At 34.8% G+C, this 19876-nt stretch overlaps 1 protein-coding gene across 3 annotated transcripts in view; it reads left to right on the forward strand.

Annotated features, from left to right (window-relative positions):
• Window positions 1-9456: 9456 nt before the first annotated feature.
• The window catches only part of LOC107584310 (protein PRRC2A-like), a 32552-nt gene continuing 22132 nt past the window's right edge, over window positions 9457-19876 (forward strand). For 2 of the 3 annotated variants that reach the window (XM_016270884.1, XM_016270886.1), the window contains exons 1-2: window positions 9575-9722; window positions 17880-18031. In XM_016270884.1, coding sequence (XP_016126370.1) covers window positions 17917-18031 — 115 coding nt within the window. In that variant the 5' untranslated portion in view covers window positions 9575-9722; window positions 17880-17916. The other variant, XM_016270885.1, reaches the window with a different exon arrangement.

Genomic DNA, 19876 nt, shown 5'->3' on the forward strand with positions numbered 1-19876 from the left:
TATTGCATAGATAGGTATAACATTCACGTCTTCATGATCTCACACACACAAATTTACTGTACAAACACAACATTTTACTGTTTGCATTTCTAGTACCCTCCCCAGATAGCAAAATGACTCCTGAGCGAATCCGAATTACCTTCTTATTATTGAATTGTTGTTAATAAATATCACATTTGGAACTGATCAGTGCTCAAAAAATGCTGGGAAATCACTTCATGTAGCCCCACAAGAGTGATTACTGATAAACTGTCTGAAAAAAAAGAAAGTCACGTTTTAGAGAAGAAGAAAAAATCACCCACTGACTTTCAAAGCTGCTAACAACTTTCTACTTCGAGGATCTTGATAGAAATGTAGTGGAGTGAAAAGTACCATGTTTGTCTTTTGTTTTAGTAAAATATAATGATGACAAATCTGCTTAAGCTCACGCAGTTAGGATATGTTACATTTCGTTAATTAATTATTTACAGTCATTCATGTGACTGAAGTCAATTTTTAGGCTGTCAAAATGTAAAATCGACAACATCTAGTCTATAGATGGCAATGTCAAATGAATTATTCTAAAAACTAAATTAAGTGCATTTTGCTTAAAACAAGTACAATTATCTGCCAGTGGGGTAAGTAAAATACTCTTGTTTTAAGAATATTTTACTTACCCCCACTGGCAGATAATTTTATTTGTTTTAAGCAAAATGCACTTAATTCATTTTTTTCCCTCTGGAAACAAGACTAAATATCTTATGTCATTTTGCTTATCTAGTAAAAGTATCTTGATTTAAGAATTTTTTGATATTTTGACTAGAAACAAGACAAAAATACTAAGTTAGATAAGCCATTTGTCTGCAGTGCGTTTAGGCTAAAAAAAAAATGAGTCGGCAAGAGAAAGCTTTATGTTACTGACTTTTTTGACGGGTAATTTTCTCTTTTTCTATCTTTCTACTATATTTATCACTCCATGTCGGAGCTTTTGTATCTTACCTACATACATTGGAAACGTGCACTCATTTTTCATTATTACAGTTTTTTAAAAACATTTTATACATTTACATTTAATCATTTAGCTGACGCTTTTATCCAAAGTGGTTTACAAATGTGTGCTGTGACAAGTCTGTAATTAGGCAATTAGGCTACATTAATTAGTCTATATTTATGATTATTGCAAAGTCATCAAAACTACCCAAAATGTCAAAAATGAATCAATGAATCAAAGCATGGCATTTTTTTTGAAGTATACATGCATGCAGTCAGACAAACTCATTAGTGAAATCTCCACCTGGTGGCGCAAAGGGACAGCTCATATTTGTACACTGACACAATTTTCATACAGATTTAGATCGGAATCAACTCCAGACCTTTTACCTGCTGAACTGATGAAGAAATAATGAAAGAATAGCCCACATCTGTCCATGAAACAGCTTTTGAGTCAACTGTTCAATTACTTATTGAAAAAGGGGGAGGTAGGCCTACATATTAAAGAGCTGTAATTCCTTACCCTCCAATTTGGATGAGAAAGAATTATTAAGCCCATATTATTAATTATAAGCCCATTATATAACTGTAACTTGAATATGTTTTGGTCAACAGCTAAAATAATAAAAATAGTGTCAGAGTCTAAATACATACACATACTTACTTTTCACTGCTGGTCATATATTCTCTATATAACCATGTATGTGACAAATAAAAAATCTTGAATCTTGAATCATATGGACCTGACTGTAAATGTCCATGATGTTCAAAGCACAGGAGCTTTTCATCCAGTACAGTCACATTCTACACTATTCAGCTTTACATTTATTTTGTTGATTATTTTTCCAAATCTAAACTGTTATCAGAACCAGGTTATCCTGGCTTAGATTTAAATCATCTTATTCTATATCACTGAATGGCTTTCAGCTTTATTACGGTATATCATTGTTTGCAGATACCATGAATATAAAGTAGAAACATCTCATCTTCTCTCAAATGATTTTTGTGGCAATATTACTAAAATACTTTTAGCAAAATTCTAAACAAGCAATTATTTAGTTGTCTTCTTTTTCGTTTCTTTGTTTGAATGTTACCCCACAATGTGATCAAAGATATATTACACAATGTCTGTGAAATGCTTGCTGTAGCATAGTGGGTGTTTAGCACATTCCTGTGCAAATTGATTTCAGTTCATGTATATTTCATTGCCTTAACTTAAATGCTCTGTTTACTTCACTCCACATTTTGATATGAGGTTGAGGTCAGACTTAACCTTTAGAAAACATAATCCAGAATGTACTTTTGTTTTGTTGCATTGCGGACCAGTACAGTTTTATTTTACATTACAACGCTTTGTTTGAATTCCTTTTGTTAAATTTAGTTTGTAACTTCAACTTCTTTTTGATCCCTTGATGATTTTAAGTGCACTAGACTCAGTTAGGACATTGGTTAGTGTAGGTATGCATATTCCATGTTTCAAACATTTTCTGGTGTGTAAAAATGGGTCAAAATAATTTCAGAAGGCTTCATTATCTTAGCACTTTTGTTGCTTTTTGTGTTGCATATTGTTTCTGTGTTTGATTCTGGTGTAATGGTGTAATTTGAAAACCTTTATATAGAATATTTATTCATGTGGAATTTCATGTTCATATTCATAAATTTATAACCACTATTAATAAATTATAATCACAACAATATACATTTTATAATATGTGTTTTCCTTTTTAGTACTTCCTTTTTATCTTTGTACAATAGAATGGAATGTGTCTTAAACACTTAATCACTGTTATTTAACATTTTGCATGGATGCAATACATATTTTCACAATGTGAAACACTGTGGTGAAACATGCAACAAACCCCAGAGCAGTATGAAACAGTCATATGAATATATACAGTCATGGCCAGAATTATTGACACCCTTGGTAAATATGAACACAGAAGCCTGTGAAAATAATATCTCTAAAGTATATTCCTATTCATATATATATATATACATATATATATATATATATATATAAAAAACTATGAATATAAAATTCACAGGAATATAAAAATGCGGGAAAACAAAGGCACAATTCCCTTAATCATTCATCACAATGAGAAAAAACAAAGAATATAGTGCAGCAAAAGATTGTTGAGCTTCACAAATTAGAAAATGGCTGTAAGAAAATATCTAAAGCACTGATAATTCCCATTTCCACCATCAGGACAATAACTAAGAGTTTACAATCAACAGAAAATGTTGCAAATCTATCTGAAAGAGGATGTTTGTCCATTTTGTCTTTAAGCAAGATAAGGTGGAGAGTCTGAGTGGCCAAAAACTCTCCAAGGATCACAGCTGGAGAACTGCAGAAAATAGTTCCGTCTCGGGTTCAGAAAGTGATCAAACAGCACCTACAGCATCACATGTTGTTTGGGAGGGTTTTGGGAGTTAGTCTGAAATCAGTGAAGCATGCACTGGATCACAATGACAAATCAAAGGTGTGTTTTGTTGTGACTAAGACAAAAGCACTGCTTTAAATGTACAAATATTTTAAAAGAATTACAAAACTGCATAAGAATGTTTGTTGTTTTATTGAGTCACACAAACAAACAATTTGCTTTTATTAGTGTATTTAGTCATCATTTGCATTATGCATCACCTGTATCCATTTATTGCAATCCAACCACTGTTCTATACTATATACTGTACATTTAAGATTTTAAGATACAGATTTTATATATTGTATGCATTGACACAACCATTCAAAATAATAATAATAATAATAATTGTATTCAGCGTGAACATTAAACTGATTGAAAGTCACATTTAAGACATTTATAGTGCTACAGAATAGCTGTATAGTGCTACAGATTAGCTGTACTTCAAATATATGCTTACAAAGAGATGAGTTTTCAGTTGTTTCTTGAATATTGCCAGGGATTTGTCAGTCTGGATGGGATTCTATTTCCTTCCACCAGCAAGCAACAGTGAATGAAAATGTTCTGGAAAGTAATTTTGTGCCTCTATGTGATGGTGACGGCACACACGTACCGACCTCAAGCAAAGAAAAAGTAAATAAATAAAAATAACAGATTATAATAAGAATTTGTTTTTGTTTTTTTTACACAAAATCAGCATAGAATGATTTCTAATACTGAAGACTGACTGCTGAAAATTTGCATCATGGGAATAAATTACATTTTATATATAATAAATATACTAAAACAGAAATTACTGAATTTTAATTTGTAATAATATTTCACATTATTACTGTTTTCACTATGTTTTTGATCAAATAAATGCAGCCTAGGTGAGCAAAACAGACTTTCAATTAGAAACATTTAAAAATCTTACTGACTTTAGAAATGTAGTGTATGCATGCCTACATTTTAATGCCAAATAAACCTATTAGTTGTTTGTTATCTTTTATTATAGGCATATTCCATACTTGTTACTTGTAGCCTATTGCCTTAAGTTCGTTTTTTTCTGGTGACGCTCTCTAACATTTTTTGAACTTGTTTAACAGTACTGAGGCAGTATTATAGGACTTTATTATATACCATGGTAGACCTACTTAAATGAGTAGTCATAAACAATAGCATTTACATGGTACTCCACATTAGTTGTAATCAGTGTTGGGGGTAACGCATTACAAGTAACGCAAGTTACGTAATCAGATTACTTTTTTCAAGTAACTAGTAAAGTAACGCATTACTTTTTAATTTAGAAGGAAATATCTGAGTTACTTTTTCAAATAAGTAACGCTAGTCCCTTTGTTTCCCATGTCTTGACTGACAGCTCTCCTGTTGCCATGTTGAGAAAAATGGGGAGTAAGTGCAGAGCGTTGTGCGCGCTGTGATGTTACTGTAGTTCTAGACTAAATATGAACATTATTTACTCTTCTCACGGCACAAAAACAGATTCAGTATTCCTCAAAACGAATAAAAACAGTCAAATGCAAACTCTGAATATTATATAAAGCTGCAATAATTAAATATGTTAAATACGACAAATATAATTTATGTATTTAATCCCATTTTATTAACCAATGTCTTTGCTACTGACCTTCGATGATCTAATTCAACCATACTAATAAGCAAAAATGACACATTTGCTTAATTTTTGTTATTGCTGAATAGTGTTGAACAAACACAACATTTTACTGTTTGCATTTCTAGTACCCTCCCCAGATAGCAAAATGACTCCTGAGCGAATCCGAATTACCTTCTTATTATTGAATTGTTGTTAATAAATATCACATTTGGAACTGATCAGTGCTCAAAAAATGCTGGGAAATCACTTCATGTAGCCCCAAGAGTGATTACTGAAAAAAGACAGTTTTTAGAGAAGAAAAAAATCACCCACTTTCAAAGCTGCTAACAACTTTCTACTTCGAGGACCTTGATAGAAATTAAGTGGAGTGAAAAGTACAATATTTGTCTTTCAAATGTAGTGAAGTTAAAGTCATTTTTGTTTTAGTAAAATATAATGATGACAAATCTGCTTAAGCTCACGCAGTTAGGATATGTTACATTTCGTTAATTGATTATTTACAGTCATTCATGTGACTGAAGTCAATTTTTAGGCTGTCAAAATGTAAATCGACAACATCTAGTCTATAGATGGCAATGTCAAATGAATTATTCTAAAAACTAAATTAAGTGCATTTTGCTTAAAACAAGTACAATTATCTGCCAGTGGGGTAAGTAAAATACTCTTGTTTTAAGAATATTTTACTTACCCCCACTGGCAGATAATTTTACTTGTTTTAAGCAAAATGCACTTAATTATTTTTTTCCCCTCTGGAAACAAGACTAAATATCTTATGTCATTTTGCTTATCTAGTAAAAGTATCTTGATTTAAGAATTTTTTGATATTTTGACTAGAAACAAGACAAAAATACTAAGTTAGATAAGCCATTTGTCTGCAGTGCGTTTAGGCTAAAAAAAATGAGTCGGCAAGAGAAAGCTTTATGTTACTGACTTTTTTGACGGGTAATTTTCTCTTTTTCTATCTTTCTACTTTTGTTTTAAGCAAAATGCACTTAATTCATTTTTTTCCCTCTGGAAACAAGACTAAATATCTTATGTCATTTTGCTTATCTAGTAAAAGTATCTTGATTTAAGAATTTTTTGATATTTTGACTAGAAACAAGACAAAAATACTAAGTTAGATAAGCCATTTGTCTGCAGTGCGTTTAGGCTAAAAAAAATGAGTCGGCAAGAGAAAGCTTTATGTTACTGACTTTTTTGACGGGTAATTTTCTCTTTTTCTATCTTTCTACTATATTTATCACTCCATGTCGGAGCTTTTGTATCTTACCTACATACATTGGAAACGTGCACTCATTTTTCATTATTACAGTTTTTTAAAAACATTTTATACATTTACATTTAATCATTTAGCTGACGCTTTTATCCAAAGTGGTTTACAAATGTGTGCTGTGACAAGTCTGTAATTAGGCTATAACTGATCATTAATTAGTCTATATTTATGATTATTGCAAAGTCATCAAAACTACCCAAAATGTCAAAAATGAATCAAAATGATCGTGCATGGCATTTTTTTTGAAGTATACATGCATGCAGTCAGACAAACTCATTAGTGAAATCTCCACCTGGTGGCGCAAAGGGACAGCTCATATTTGTACACTGACACAATTTTCATACAGATTTAGATCGGAATCAACTCCAGACCTTTTACCTGCTGAACTGATGAAGAAATAATGAAAGAATAGCCCACATCTGTCCATGAAACAGCTTTTGAGTCAACTGTTCAATTACTTATTGAAAAAGGGGGAGGTAGGCCTACATATTAAAGAGCTGTAATTCCTTACCCTCCAATTTGGATGAGAAAGAATTATTAAGCCCATATTATTAATTATAAGCCCATTATATAACTGTAACTTGAATATGTTTTGGTCAACAGCTAAAATAATAAAAATAGTGTCAGAGTCTAAATACATACACATACTTACTTTTCACTGCTGGTCATATATTCTCTATATAACCATGTATGTGACAAATAAAAAATCTTGAATCTTGAATCATATGGACCTGACTGTAAATGTCCATGATGTTCAAAGCACAGGAGCTTTTCATCCAGTACAGTCACATTCTACACTATTCAGCTTTACATTTATTTTGTTGATTATTTTTCCAAATCTAAACTGTTATCAGAACCAGGTTATCCTGGCTTAGATTTAAATCATCTTATTCTATATCACTGAATGGCTTTCAGCTTTATTACGGTATATCATTGTTTGCAGATACCATGAATATAAAGTAGAAACATCTCATCTTCTCTCAAATGATTTTTGTGGCAATATTACTAAAATACTTTTAGCAAAATTCTAAACAAGCAATTATTTAGTTGTCTTCTTTTTCGTTTCTTTGTTTGAATGTTACCCCACAATGTGATCAAAGATATATTACACAATGTCTGTGAAATGCTTGCTGTAGCATAGTGGGTGTTTAGCACATTCCTGTGCAAATTGATTTCAGTTCATGTATATTTCATTGCCTTAACTTAAATGCTCTGTTTACTTCACTCCACATTTTGATATGAGGTTGAGGTCAGACTTAACCTTTAGAAAACATAATCCAGAATGTACTTTTGTTTTGTTGCATTGCGGACCAGTACAGTTTTATTTTACATTACAACGCTTTGTTTGAATTCCTTTTGTTAAATTTAGTTTGTAACTTCAACTTCTTTTTGATCCCTTGATGATTTTAAGTGCACTAGACTCAGTTAGGACATTGGTTAGTGTAGGTATGCATATTCCATGGTGACGGCACACACGTACCGACCTCAAGCAAAGAAAAAGTAAATAAATAAAAATAACAGATTATAATAAGAATTTTTTTTTTTTTTTTTACACAAAATCAGCATAGAATGATTTCTAATACTGAAGACTGACTGCTGAAAATTTGCATCATGGGAATAAATGACATTTTATACATAATAAATATACTAAAACAGAAAATAATTACTGAATTTTAATTTGTAATAATATTTCACATTATTACTGTTTTCACTATGTTTTTGATCAAATAAATGCAGCCTAGGTGAGCAAAACAGACTTTCAATTAGAAACATTTAAAAATCTTACTGACTTTAGAAATGTAGTGTATGCATGCCTACATTTTAATGCCAAATAAACCTATTAGTTGTTTGTTATCTTTTATTATAGGCATATTCCATACTTGTTACTTGTAGCCTATTGCCTTAAGTTCGTTTTTTTCTGGTGACGCTCTCTAACATTTTTTGAACTTGTTTAACAGTACTGAGGCAGTATTATAGGACTTTATTATATACCATGGTAGACCTACTTAAATGAGTAGTCATAAACAATAGCATTTACATGGTACTCCACATTAGTTGTAATCAGTGTTGGGGGTAACGCATTACAAGTAACGCAAGTTACGTAATCAGATTACTTTTTTCAAGTAACTAGTAAAGTAACGCATTACTTTTTAATTTAGAAGGAAATATCTGAGTTACTTTTTCAAATAAGTAACGCTAGTCCCTTTGTTTCCCATGTCTTGACTGACAGCTCTCCTGTTGCCATGTTGAGAAAAATGGGGAGTAAGTGCAGAGCGTTGTGCGCGCTGTGATGTTACTGTAGTTCTAGACTAAATATGAACATTATTTACTCTTCTCACGGCACAAAAACAGATTCAGTATTCCTCAAAACGAATAAAAACAGTCAAATGCAAACTCTGAATATTATATAAAGCTGCAATAATTAAATATGTTAAATACGACAAATATAATTTATGTATTTAATCCCATTTTATTAACCAATGTCTTTGCTACTGACCTTCGATGATCTAATTCAACCATACTAATAAGCAAAAATGACACATTTGCTTAATTTTTGTTATTGCTGAATAGTGTTGAACTTTCTTCTCCTGCGTCATGTTCTTCATGCAATTTGTTTGAGCAGCGCCCTCTACTGTACAGACGTGAATTTGCATTTCCTTCAGCCTGAGGCGTATTCATTTCACTTCTGTTGTGAAAAGGGCTTTTACACTTGTAAAAGAACAACTTTTTTATATTAAAAACAAGGAAGCAAGCCCTGCCCAGATTTAAAAAGTAACTCAAAAGTAACGTAACGCATTACTTTCCATAAAAAGTAACTAAGTAACGTAATTAGTTACTTTTTTTAGGGAGTAACGCAATATTGTAATGCATTACTTTTAAAAGTAACTTTCCCCAACACTGGTTGTAATAGGCTACTATTGTACACCTTCAAAAACATAATACCAAAAACATGCTAATGCCATATTTTTTGCTGAGTGAGAAGATGTGATCAATTTACACCTGTTCGTGCAAGCCTTGTCCTCTCAGGCCATTCATAGTGGACTTCTATCACTGATCAAGAGGCGTGCTTTGCATATGTAATTTATATCTTAACATATATGATCGGATTGGTCAAGACACAAGTTTGGAACGCACTATGTTAATGAGCCCCGCCCCCTACACTCGCATCCGCCCCTCTCTGCGCTACCGTCCTCAGAAGCCGTTGACGGCTCTAATAGTGACGGATCGAGCCCCGCAACATTATTTTATTTTTCCTTTTTCATTTGTTTTCTGGAAAAAGGAGTACAAGTAAGCCTCACTGCACACATCCGTCCTCAGCAATCCTCTTCAACACATAATCCTGTTTTGAGTTTTTGTAAGCGCTTGTGCTAACGGTAGCTAGTGCTCGATTATTGCTAATAACTCAACGATACAACCTCGAGACAAGTCGGGACAAGACCAGGTTAGTAGCTGTGTCTAATGACCATTCGAGTGCACTGAAGAGGTTTTATTATAGAGGTGTTTGTGACCGTAGTGTTGGGGTCTAGCTGTCCTACTTTTCATCGGTCGGTGTCGGCTAACGTTAGCATGCTATCAGCATAGCTTGTGTGTCACACATCCTGGTGAAGATGTACCATATTGTATTTTAACAAGAGCCTGTGAGGTTTTCATTTACACCGCTAGCCATTTTAGCAGGTTTTATGTTCATGTTGAGTTGAATTAGTATGCCTAGCTTGAAGAAACACATAAGACGTGATTTGACTGAGACTGCATGTCAGACAAGTGCGTTGTTTTGGTTCAAATCAAGGCTCCGGTTGACTTGCTTGCGTAAACCTGTATTAAATCGCACTCTAAAATCCTTGAACTCGGATGCTAGACGAAGCCCGTGTAGTTAAATCGTCACAAATCCCGATGCTAATGTGCTTGTAGCTCTGGCCTCACTTCGCCGCCGCCATTTTGTTTTGTTCTCGCCACTAAATCCTTTAGTCAAACCCGCAGCATCAGTTACACGGACCAGTTCTTTCCCCGTGTTATATTTGTCACCTTTTCCCATTTATCTAGTCAATGGCTAGATTACTGCACCGGTGTGAAATGGTGTGTTATTTTGAAGTTGTGTGCATTATGAAACCTATAGGTCTGCTCCCTCCTCCCAGCACGAAACATGGAGGCCGCGGCTCCAAGAAGCGAGTTAACCAGTCAAAACAGACAATTCGCCGGGTTTATACTATATCAACCACCCGGTTTTATATCAGATACCGGGCTTTTCGTAAGGTTAGATTAATATCTAAGCGTTTTTGTGTAAAGCTGCTCTGTGCCCATACGGCCAGTTGTAAAGCCTGCGAAATAATCTCTACGCAGCTCCTGTTGGCCAGCACTGCTTCATGTAGTGTAGAGATTATTTCGCAGGCTTTGCCAACTGGCCATCGCTGCTATTCTTAATCTGTTTCTGCCCCGTCAATGACAGTGATGTGTAGTACACTGCCGTAGCGTTTGTGTGTTAAATAGAGAAGCAAGACGGTTTAGGACTGTGCTCTTCACTAACGGATTGTACGCTTTTATTATTCATGTTGGTGCAGTTTTGTTTTTGAACAGCATTTATGTGGTGTTTTAGTTGTCCTTTGCAAAATTACCTCCAGATTAACACTTACTACAGTTATTGTAAAATCTTTAACTTGAAATATACATGGTTACTACAGTGCTGATCATAAATTATGCAAATTTTTTTTAGGTTTTATTTTTGCTGTTTTGTATTATGATAGGACAGTGTAGAAGAGACAGGAAGCGACATGGGGGAATCCTCAGCGGGATTCGAACTCGGGACGACCGTAGCGCAATGACGCTTTATGTTGACCAAGACTATCCGCCTTATGCAAACGTTTAAGAATATTTTATCGTGATATTGAGAATGGTGGCTCATCCAAATATTCTGAGAACTGGTAGCTGTTATTTTGGCAAAACCTATGGTTGTCATTGTAATTTTTTTGTAAGGAATGATAATAGGCCTATAAGTTATCTGACCATATGGAGGGCTTTTAATCATTCTGTGTCATACTGAATGTCACACTGTAGAAGAAACAGTGAAATTTACTGTAAACAAATGGCAGCTGTGATTGCTAGAACCTTTAGCTACATCGAGCTACATATACAGACTAGGGCTGTGCGATACTGACAAAAAAATTATATCTCGATATTTTCTGGGATTTTATCGATAACGATAATTAGACGATATTTTGCTGAGTGTGTTATTGTGCTGGTACCTTAAGGACTGCCGAAGACAGCTGACTCCTAATGTTTTTAATATTCTTCATAGTCTGTGTGGTGGTCAGTTCATACTGATAGAAATTAATCTTTTCCAATAAGTTTAATCTAGACTTCACGTAATGAATGCGTGCGCTCTGTAGGGCTGTTTTGAATGGTTTTTGCTAAATACTCAATAATGTCAAATCACACATCGTTAAAACAACAATTACGATATTATCGCAGACGATATATACGATATATATACACCCCTAATACAGACTATTTTATCGACTCTAACTTAAGAAGAGAAATAGCCTATGTGCATACCTAGAGACTGAACGCATAATACGCATGTGCATGATGTTACTGTTTTAACAAAATCAAATTTTTATAGTTGACGGTATCATTTTCAAAAACTTGCACTTTCAAACCTGTTTTCAAAAGTTTGCATTTTCAGGCCCCCTGAAATGTCTTTGTTGTGTAAATAAATGGCCAAAAAGTAGGGATGGGCATTTTCCAAAAATTTTGCATTCGAATATTTGGACTCATAATAAAACGCATATTTGAATATTTGTTTATTTAAATGAGGTTTAATGAGAGAGACGTTATTTTTAATTAAGTTTTTGTCACAATTTCTGAACAAGCTTATGATTAGCCATTACACAACAACGTTACGCTATATCGCAAGGTTTTATTTTGGTTGAAAACGTGAAACAAACAAAAAATACATAAAAAAAGCATTCAAGATCAAGCAGAGCAAACGGAAAAATCAAGCAGACTGTGCCAATTACATATACTCGAGTCGGCCTATATTTATTGTTTACATTGTTTCACGTATTAATTCTGAGAGAAACAATAATATCCACATGCTCGGGTGAAAGTTTGTTCCTCAGTCTGATAACAATAAGAACGCGCTGACAAAGATAACGTGTGCTAACAGTTTCTTAGCGCTTTGTTACACCACTTTCCCTCGAGGAAACTATATATGTCTCAAGATCATTTAGCTATCAGAGGCGCTCTCTTCTCGGCTCAATCGGAGTACAGCTGCGCTTACCTGCAGTCGTGAATGCAGTGATGGACAGCTGTCTTTCCTCAGTCGACTGTGTTTGGATTTCATGTGATTTCTCATTGTGGTGGTGATATTATGATAAATCAGTTTCACTAATTCATTTGATCAGAAGTAATAACATTTTGTCAGATCATTTAGTAAGATAATTTAGATCAAAGTAAATCCAAACTTCGCAAGGCAGATGGCGACATTCTGTTATCAAATACTATCAACTTGTTAACACGCTCCACAGCGCCACCCAGTGCATTGTTATAACTGCTTAGGATTTATCATGGATTCCCTTCATTTACGGCCAGCAAATCAACACACCGTAAAATTCGAATAGTGTTTTTAGTGTTCGAATAGTAATTACAGACCGAATATTTGAATGTTCGACTATTCGTGCACACCCCTACCAAAAAGCATAAAGCATTTGTTTTTAGTTGAAAACGGTGTTGTGTAAATGCACTATTAAATTTACTGTAAAAACTGTTGGCCTATATTTCAATAGCTGATTTAAGGTAAAGTGTCACAAGGAATTTGTGGGAGTGTCAGTTTACAGGTTTTCACTGTAAATTGTGAGAAGACTGTTCATTTTTACTTTACAAATCCATTAATTTAACTATTTTAGAGTGACAAAATATCCCAGTAGATGTTTTACATTTTTTTAGCTAAATATTTTTTTTAATCATTTAAAGGGGTCATATGATGCGATTTAAATTTTTCCTGTCTCTTTGGAGTGTTACAAGCTCTTGGTGCATAAAGAAGATCTGTAAAGTTGCGAAGACTAAACTCTCAGATCCAAAGAGATATTCTTTATAAAAATTAAGAGTCAGCCACGCCTACCTAAAATGGCTTGTTCTAACACGCCCCCACATGTCTACCTCACTATGTGGGAAGATTTGCATAACAACGCCCACACATGTAGTATTGTTGCCGCCGCCGCCATGTCGTGAAGGCGCTGTGTGCTTCGTTGTGAAAGCGAAACTACTTTGTTTGGTCTTCCAAAAGAGGACGATATCTGCTTCGTCATGCCTAGAGCTGATCCGTGCTGGTTGCTGAGGAAATACTTCAACTTCGCGCTGTCGATCGACGGATCGGCTTTCACCGTGGACGAAGCGGAGTCCAGCCCGGGGTCGTCACATGTGGTTGCCGCAGGCATCACAATATGGTAGGGGCGTAACATTTCCGTCACACGCTTGAGGTATTCGGCCAATCACAACGCACTGGATAGCTGGCCAATCAGAGCACACCTCGCTTTTTCAGACCGATGAGCTTTGTAAAAATCGACCCGTTTCAGAAAGGCGGGGCATAGAGGAGAAACAATAATGTACAGTATGTGGAAAATAATGTGTTTTTTTAACCTTAAACCGCATAAACACATTTCATTACACCAAATACACAACATAATGTTCTTTTTAGCAACATCATATGACCCCTTTAACTTTTTTTTTTTATAGAAAGAGAACTTGCCATTTTACCAATTAACAGGTTTTTGCCCTAGCATGTTTACAGTCTTTTACTGTTAAAATTACACATTTTAAATAATTTAATTTAAATTAATCCTTTAGGCTATTTATTATTATTTTTGTGGAGTCTCTTGTGTTGTCCAAATGGGTAATAAACACGCAGAAACGTGCTGTCCAACATCTTTTATTCTGGTTCTCCATCGCTGTTTGTTAATATGTTGCTTTGTATTTCGATTAACAGATTGTGTACCTTCGTGATAATTAATCTACAAGTGGCAAGATGTAGGCAGTTTCAGCTTTTGTCATACTGGAGGCTACTTTTGCTAATTTTGTCTAGTGTTTGACAAGACTTTTGTTATGAATATCACAGCATGGTGAAGAAATGCAGCTTTTTGATTTAATAGTGTTAGCTGGAGTTCATGACTTTTGTTTATTTTAAAATCATAGATTTTATGAGTGTGTGTGAGTTGAGTGGCCGCCACTGGCTAGCAGTAAAGACAGCCCTGGTGTTGCTGTGGATGCAACCCCTCGCAAGGCAGAAACAGAGGAACAACATTTATAATGCATCACCATGGTAACACCAGTCACAACTGCCTTTTTCTGGCCTTTAACAAATGTGCTGAAGTCATTAATGGTTTTTGTTGATAAGTCTGACATTATGAATTGATGAGCAGTTGTCTGATGGCTTACTGTACAGAAAGAAGCAATTTTGGGTACTGTTTGAATTCACTTGCTGCTTGTCTGATGGGTTTGTGCAAATTTCTGTCTGGTCTGGCGTAAACATGGGTCATGTGCTGTGAGATCTGTTGAACTAATAATCTGGGACACCCCAGTATCTCGGTTGATTTGAGCTGGTTGAGCATAATACCTTTTGGTTGGTTGAGGACCTTTGTAAACAAACTGAACAGTGATATACAGAATGCAGTAGGCTAAATCACCAGTAAAAGTCATGGTTTTATGGTATTTATTGATTTGATATCAGTTTTCTCACTGTTTTAACTGAATCTATGCATAGTTGAGCCATCCTAGTCTATAAAGAGATCAGTTTTCAGTCTTAACTCAGTGTTGTAATAATTACTGTGCCTTTGTGAAGAAGCCATAACATTTTATTCATGTTTTATGCTTTGAGAAAAGCATAATGGCAATGAAAACTGAGAATTATTTTCCTCAGTATGCCAAAATGAATGCTTAGCTAGTTAAAGGTCCCCTGAAGTGCCTTGAAACACGCAGCGTTATTCTATGTGGTGACGTAATTTCAACTGAAACAGGAAGACAGGGCAGGGCATATCGAGCAGCCCCGCCCCTTTTTAAAATGAGCGTAAAATAGCGTTTTGCTTATATCTGCACGGGTCAGAGCCGTTGAGCTCGGTAAAGCCGCATTTGACAGCCACAGTCTAATAGATTACCCCCTAGATTCAATATGAAACACTTAGTAAAACAAAATAGTGATCATAATCATGCTGAGGCTGTGTGGTTTTAAAAGTGTTTAATATATGCCGACTCGTGCATATGATACGCTCCATGCGATCGCGTCTCTGGACCGGAGCCAAAGTCTGGATCAGACTGTGCGCGCTGCTGCGGTTTGCGTGACACAACGTGAAATAGGGCTGCACGATTCTTGCTAAAATGTGAATCTTGATTTTTCTCCATGGGAATTGAGATCACGATTCTCTTACACGATTCTAATTTTTTCAACCAAACTTTATTGCACTCAAGTACAAAAAAACCCCCAAAAAACACAGGACTAGAGCTGCACGATTTTGGATAAATTGAGAATGACGTTTTTTTGTCTCAAAGATCACGATTCTCCCACAATTCTGAACTAAACAAAGTAATGTGTGGCAAAATATGATTGCTGCAGTCTATTTAAAAGTGTTTAATTAATTTGAATGAAGTATTAACCATTTTAATATACACTACCAGCCAAAAGATTTTGAACAGTAAGATTTTTTATGTTTTTTAAAGAATTCTCTTCTGCTCACCAAGCCTGCATTTATTTGATACAAAATACAGCAAAAGCAGTAATACTGTAAAATATTTTTAATATTTAAAATAACTTCTTTCTATTTGAATATATTTTAAAATATAATTTATTCCTGTGATCAAAGCTGTATTTTCAGCATCATTACTGCAGTCTTCAGTGTCACACGATCCTTCAGAAATCATTCTAATATGCTGACATGCTGTTCAAGAAACATTTTATTATTATTATTATCAATATTTAAAACACTTGAGTAAATTTTTTTCAGGATTCTTTGATGACTAGAAAGATCAGCATTCATCTGAAATTAAACACTTTGTAACATTATACACTCTACCATTCAAAAGCTTGGAGTCAGTTTTTTTTGGGGGGGGGGTTACATAAATTAATACTTTTATTTAGAAAGGATCCTTTAAATTGATCAAAAGTGATGATAAAGACATTTATAATGTTACAAAAGATTTCTGTTTCAGATAAATATTGCTTTGAAATCACAGGAATAAATTAGGTTTTTAAAAAAAAAAGTTATTTTAAATAGTAAAAATATTTCAAAATTTTACGTATTATGCAACGGAAATCATCATCATCGTTCAGAAGCTGAACTCTCCTCCTGTCAGCATTCAAATAGTGACCGACCGTCACGCAGAGAACACGCGATCATGCAGGATACACATGCACACTTCACAAGATCTCACAACTGGATCCGACTAAGTTTGCAAGGTTTTTGAAATTAGATGTTTATTAGACATTCAAAGATTTGTTTAAATTATATAAATGCGTATTTGCTGAATGCTGACGGCAAACAAAAAAAGTATTATATTGTTTGCCTTTCTATTACTAATAATATAAAAGCAATCGTTAAGACTTTTTCTATACATTTTAATTCCTTTGTTTAACCGTGCTGTCTGATTATTAGACAGACTTCTATCCGTATTTAGACAGAACTGTTAACGACGACAGCGAACAAAAGGGAGAATGTGTGCACTGTGTGCTCAGGCACTGCCGTTCTCAGCGACATCAAAATAAAAGTCCCGCCTCGAATGCATCGGCCAATGCGATTATTTAAAAACTACAAAATATCAGCCGATATATCGGCCTTGGCGATATATCGGTCGACCACTAGCAAAGACGCATTCTGCGTGAACAGCCCCTAAGTGTGAATTTGATTGAATAGAAATAAAGTATTTGACCTAATTTCAGATTTAAGTTCTGTTCACACCAAGGACGGTAACTATAAAATTTTAATAATCATTCCAATTCCATGAGAATAGTGAAGTCACTCCACAGCCATAAGAAAAATGGCACAATATCATTGGAATTGCTTTCAACAGCAATTTCCAGCTGATGACTTTAAAGCAGCATATGATATAACTGCAGAAAGAGCTTATAATAACCTAGGCCTAAACATTATCGTCGATCTGTGTAGGTAGGTATCTCTAAAGTTTGTGGTGTGAACGGACCTTTTTACTTAATGGTGTTCAATCTCCTTTTTCTAAGAGATATTGTGAAAAATTTATATAAATAATGAAACCTAAAAACACTGATTCTTGTCTTCAGAATATCCATACTCATACCCATGTAAAGCTGATAAATCTTGTAGCTTTCATATGTGGTAGGATATAAGAAAAGGACTACACAGAGAAAAATCCACCCATAGAAATTACATTAGCGATTTGGGTCTTGTGTATAGTATTTGCAAATACAGCCATTTCAGTAAAACATAAACGATACCAAACACCCTTCCTTTCATGCCTACACTTGGCTGTTCAGTTTGGCAATTTATTTTGATCCTGAAAATATGGGAACACTTGAAAGGGGACACCCTTCGACTCAGCATCACGTTCTCCCTTTTCACTCTCTCTTTCTCTCTTTCTCTGTCAGTCTCAGGACTCAACATACTCAATGAGCGTACAGCGCAATGTCAGAGCGCTCTGGGCAAACGGCAAAGGGGAAGGATGGCAAAACCAAGTATGCGTCTCTCAACCTGTTTGATACCTACAAAGGAAAGAGCATTGAAGCACAGAAGCCTGTTGGTGAGTTTGCATTGACTTAAAGCTTATGTTTAAAGTAGGGCTGGTAAGCGATTAACGTTTTTAATCTAATTAATTACATGATGTGATTAATTTATCTAATTAATCGCACATCAAATTTGGCTGAAAAATGACTCCCAAAAGATAATTTAAAGTCATTGTTGTGTAAAGCATCAAATAGACATTTCAAAAGGTAGATTCAGCAAGAAATATTTTGTTTGATAAAATGTATTACATATATACTCTTTTGGACCATGAGGGTGAGTAAATGATGGGTGGGTGAACTATTCCTTTAATAATTTATTTTATCACTTTTTATTATTACTATAGAAATAGTAAATTATTTCTTTAATAAGTTTTATTTCTTTAATAGTTTCTAAATAAGAAACTAAAAGTGCCAGTCGGTGGTGGTAAATGTCTTAATGATTAAAGGCCCGTTCACACCAAGGACGATAACTATAAAGATAACGATAAAGATATAGTTTTAAAAAATCGTTCTCAATATTAAAGAGTCCACACCACAACTATAATGATAAAGACAAAGAGAAACAATATCGTTGGAATCACTTTCAAAACGATGAACCAGCTGATGAACTATAAAAAATTGACAGCCAATCAGAATCCATCCTGCTGTAACGAGCTCAAGAATTTAAAGCGGCAGAGGAGCATGCACTTAGAATAAACAGACAGTTATTGTTCGCTAGTGTGGATGCTAATATCGTTATCTTTATAGTTATCGTTCTTGGTGTGAACGGGGCTTAAGTCATCGAGTCATTTATTCATTCATTCATTTGATTCGTTCAAATGGCTGATTCATTCAGGAGTGAGGTAAATGGTTCTTTATGAATGGTCCATTGAGTCATTAGGCTTGTTCGACTTGAAGCGGATCATCACCATCAGACCGATCGGTGTGTGACATCAAAGTACCGCAGAAAGTACAAAGTACAAACCAGAACAAAGCCGCTTGAATGTAGGCTATATGGGCTCGAACGGCATCCAAAAGCATGGTCGCAATGTAACATTTTCCAGCTAACCAATTATTCCTTTAATAAACAAAGCTTTTATACCACACTTGTCTTAATCAGAGCTTATAATTTGTAAATAAATAATTACTGGATTCAAAACAATTAAAAGGCGCTGTGACCGCCACTGACTATACGTTTTCCCAGAGCATTCAATGCGGTCACAGTGATGCCACAACTAAGAGCATCGTTCATGAGTTTCTGCATGGACATAACTAGCCTAAGGCACAGGTTTTCGAGCCATGGGACAAAATGGGATGCTTTAATAAAATTAAATGGTCAACCAAACATATAAAAGGTTACACTGGTCAGTTTAAATAGACCGTAGTATACCCGTTCACTCTGCTGTTATGCCAAGGACGTTTTTGCTCATGTGAAGAGGATGATCTTTTCCATCTATATGCGAATGCGTGTAAAGTACAAGCCTATTTTACATTATAAATAATAGTTTAACATTCAAATACATTACGGATATGGAAACATTTGGATTTGTGCCGAATGAGACGTGAGCAATAAGCTCCAAATACATCTAGCCAAACCCGTGCTTGCTCGTCCTCGTATGCAGGCACGCATGCACTGTCACGATCTAATGCACTGTAAATGCCGGATTTTTAAAAACAAATAGGCCTACCGCAACGCTAAAATAAAAAATCTGAGATTTTCCGGAACAGGATCCAGCAGGATCAAATTAAGTACTGGTCATAATACTCACATGATAATGTTTGATGTGAGCAACAGTGTGTTTTGCTGCAGCAGCGCCGATGGAAGCGGTTCACTGACTGCGCAGCCCAAGCACACGCGCCACAGTTACGTTTGGGATAATTTT

The sequence above is a fragment of the Sinocyclocheilus grahami genome, unplaced genomic scaffold, assembly GCF_001515645.1.
Source record: "Sinocyclocheilus grahami isolate Dianchi unplaced genomic scaffold, SAMN03320097.WGS_v1.1 scaffold58.1, whole genome shotgun sequence".
Classification (NCBI taxonomy): domain Eukaryota; kingdom Metazoa; phylum Chordata; class Actinopteri; order Cypriniformes; family Cyprinidae; genus Sinocyclocheilus; species Sinocyclocheilus grahami.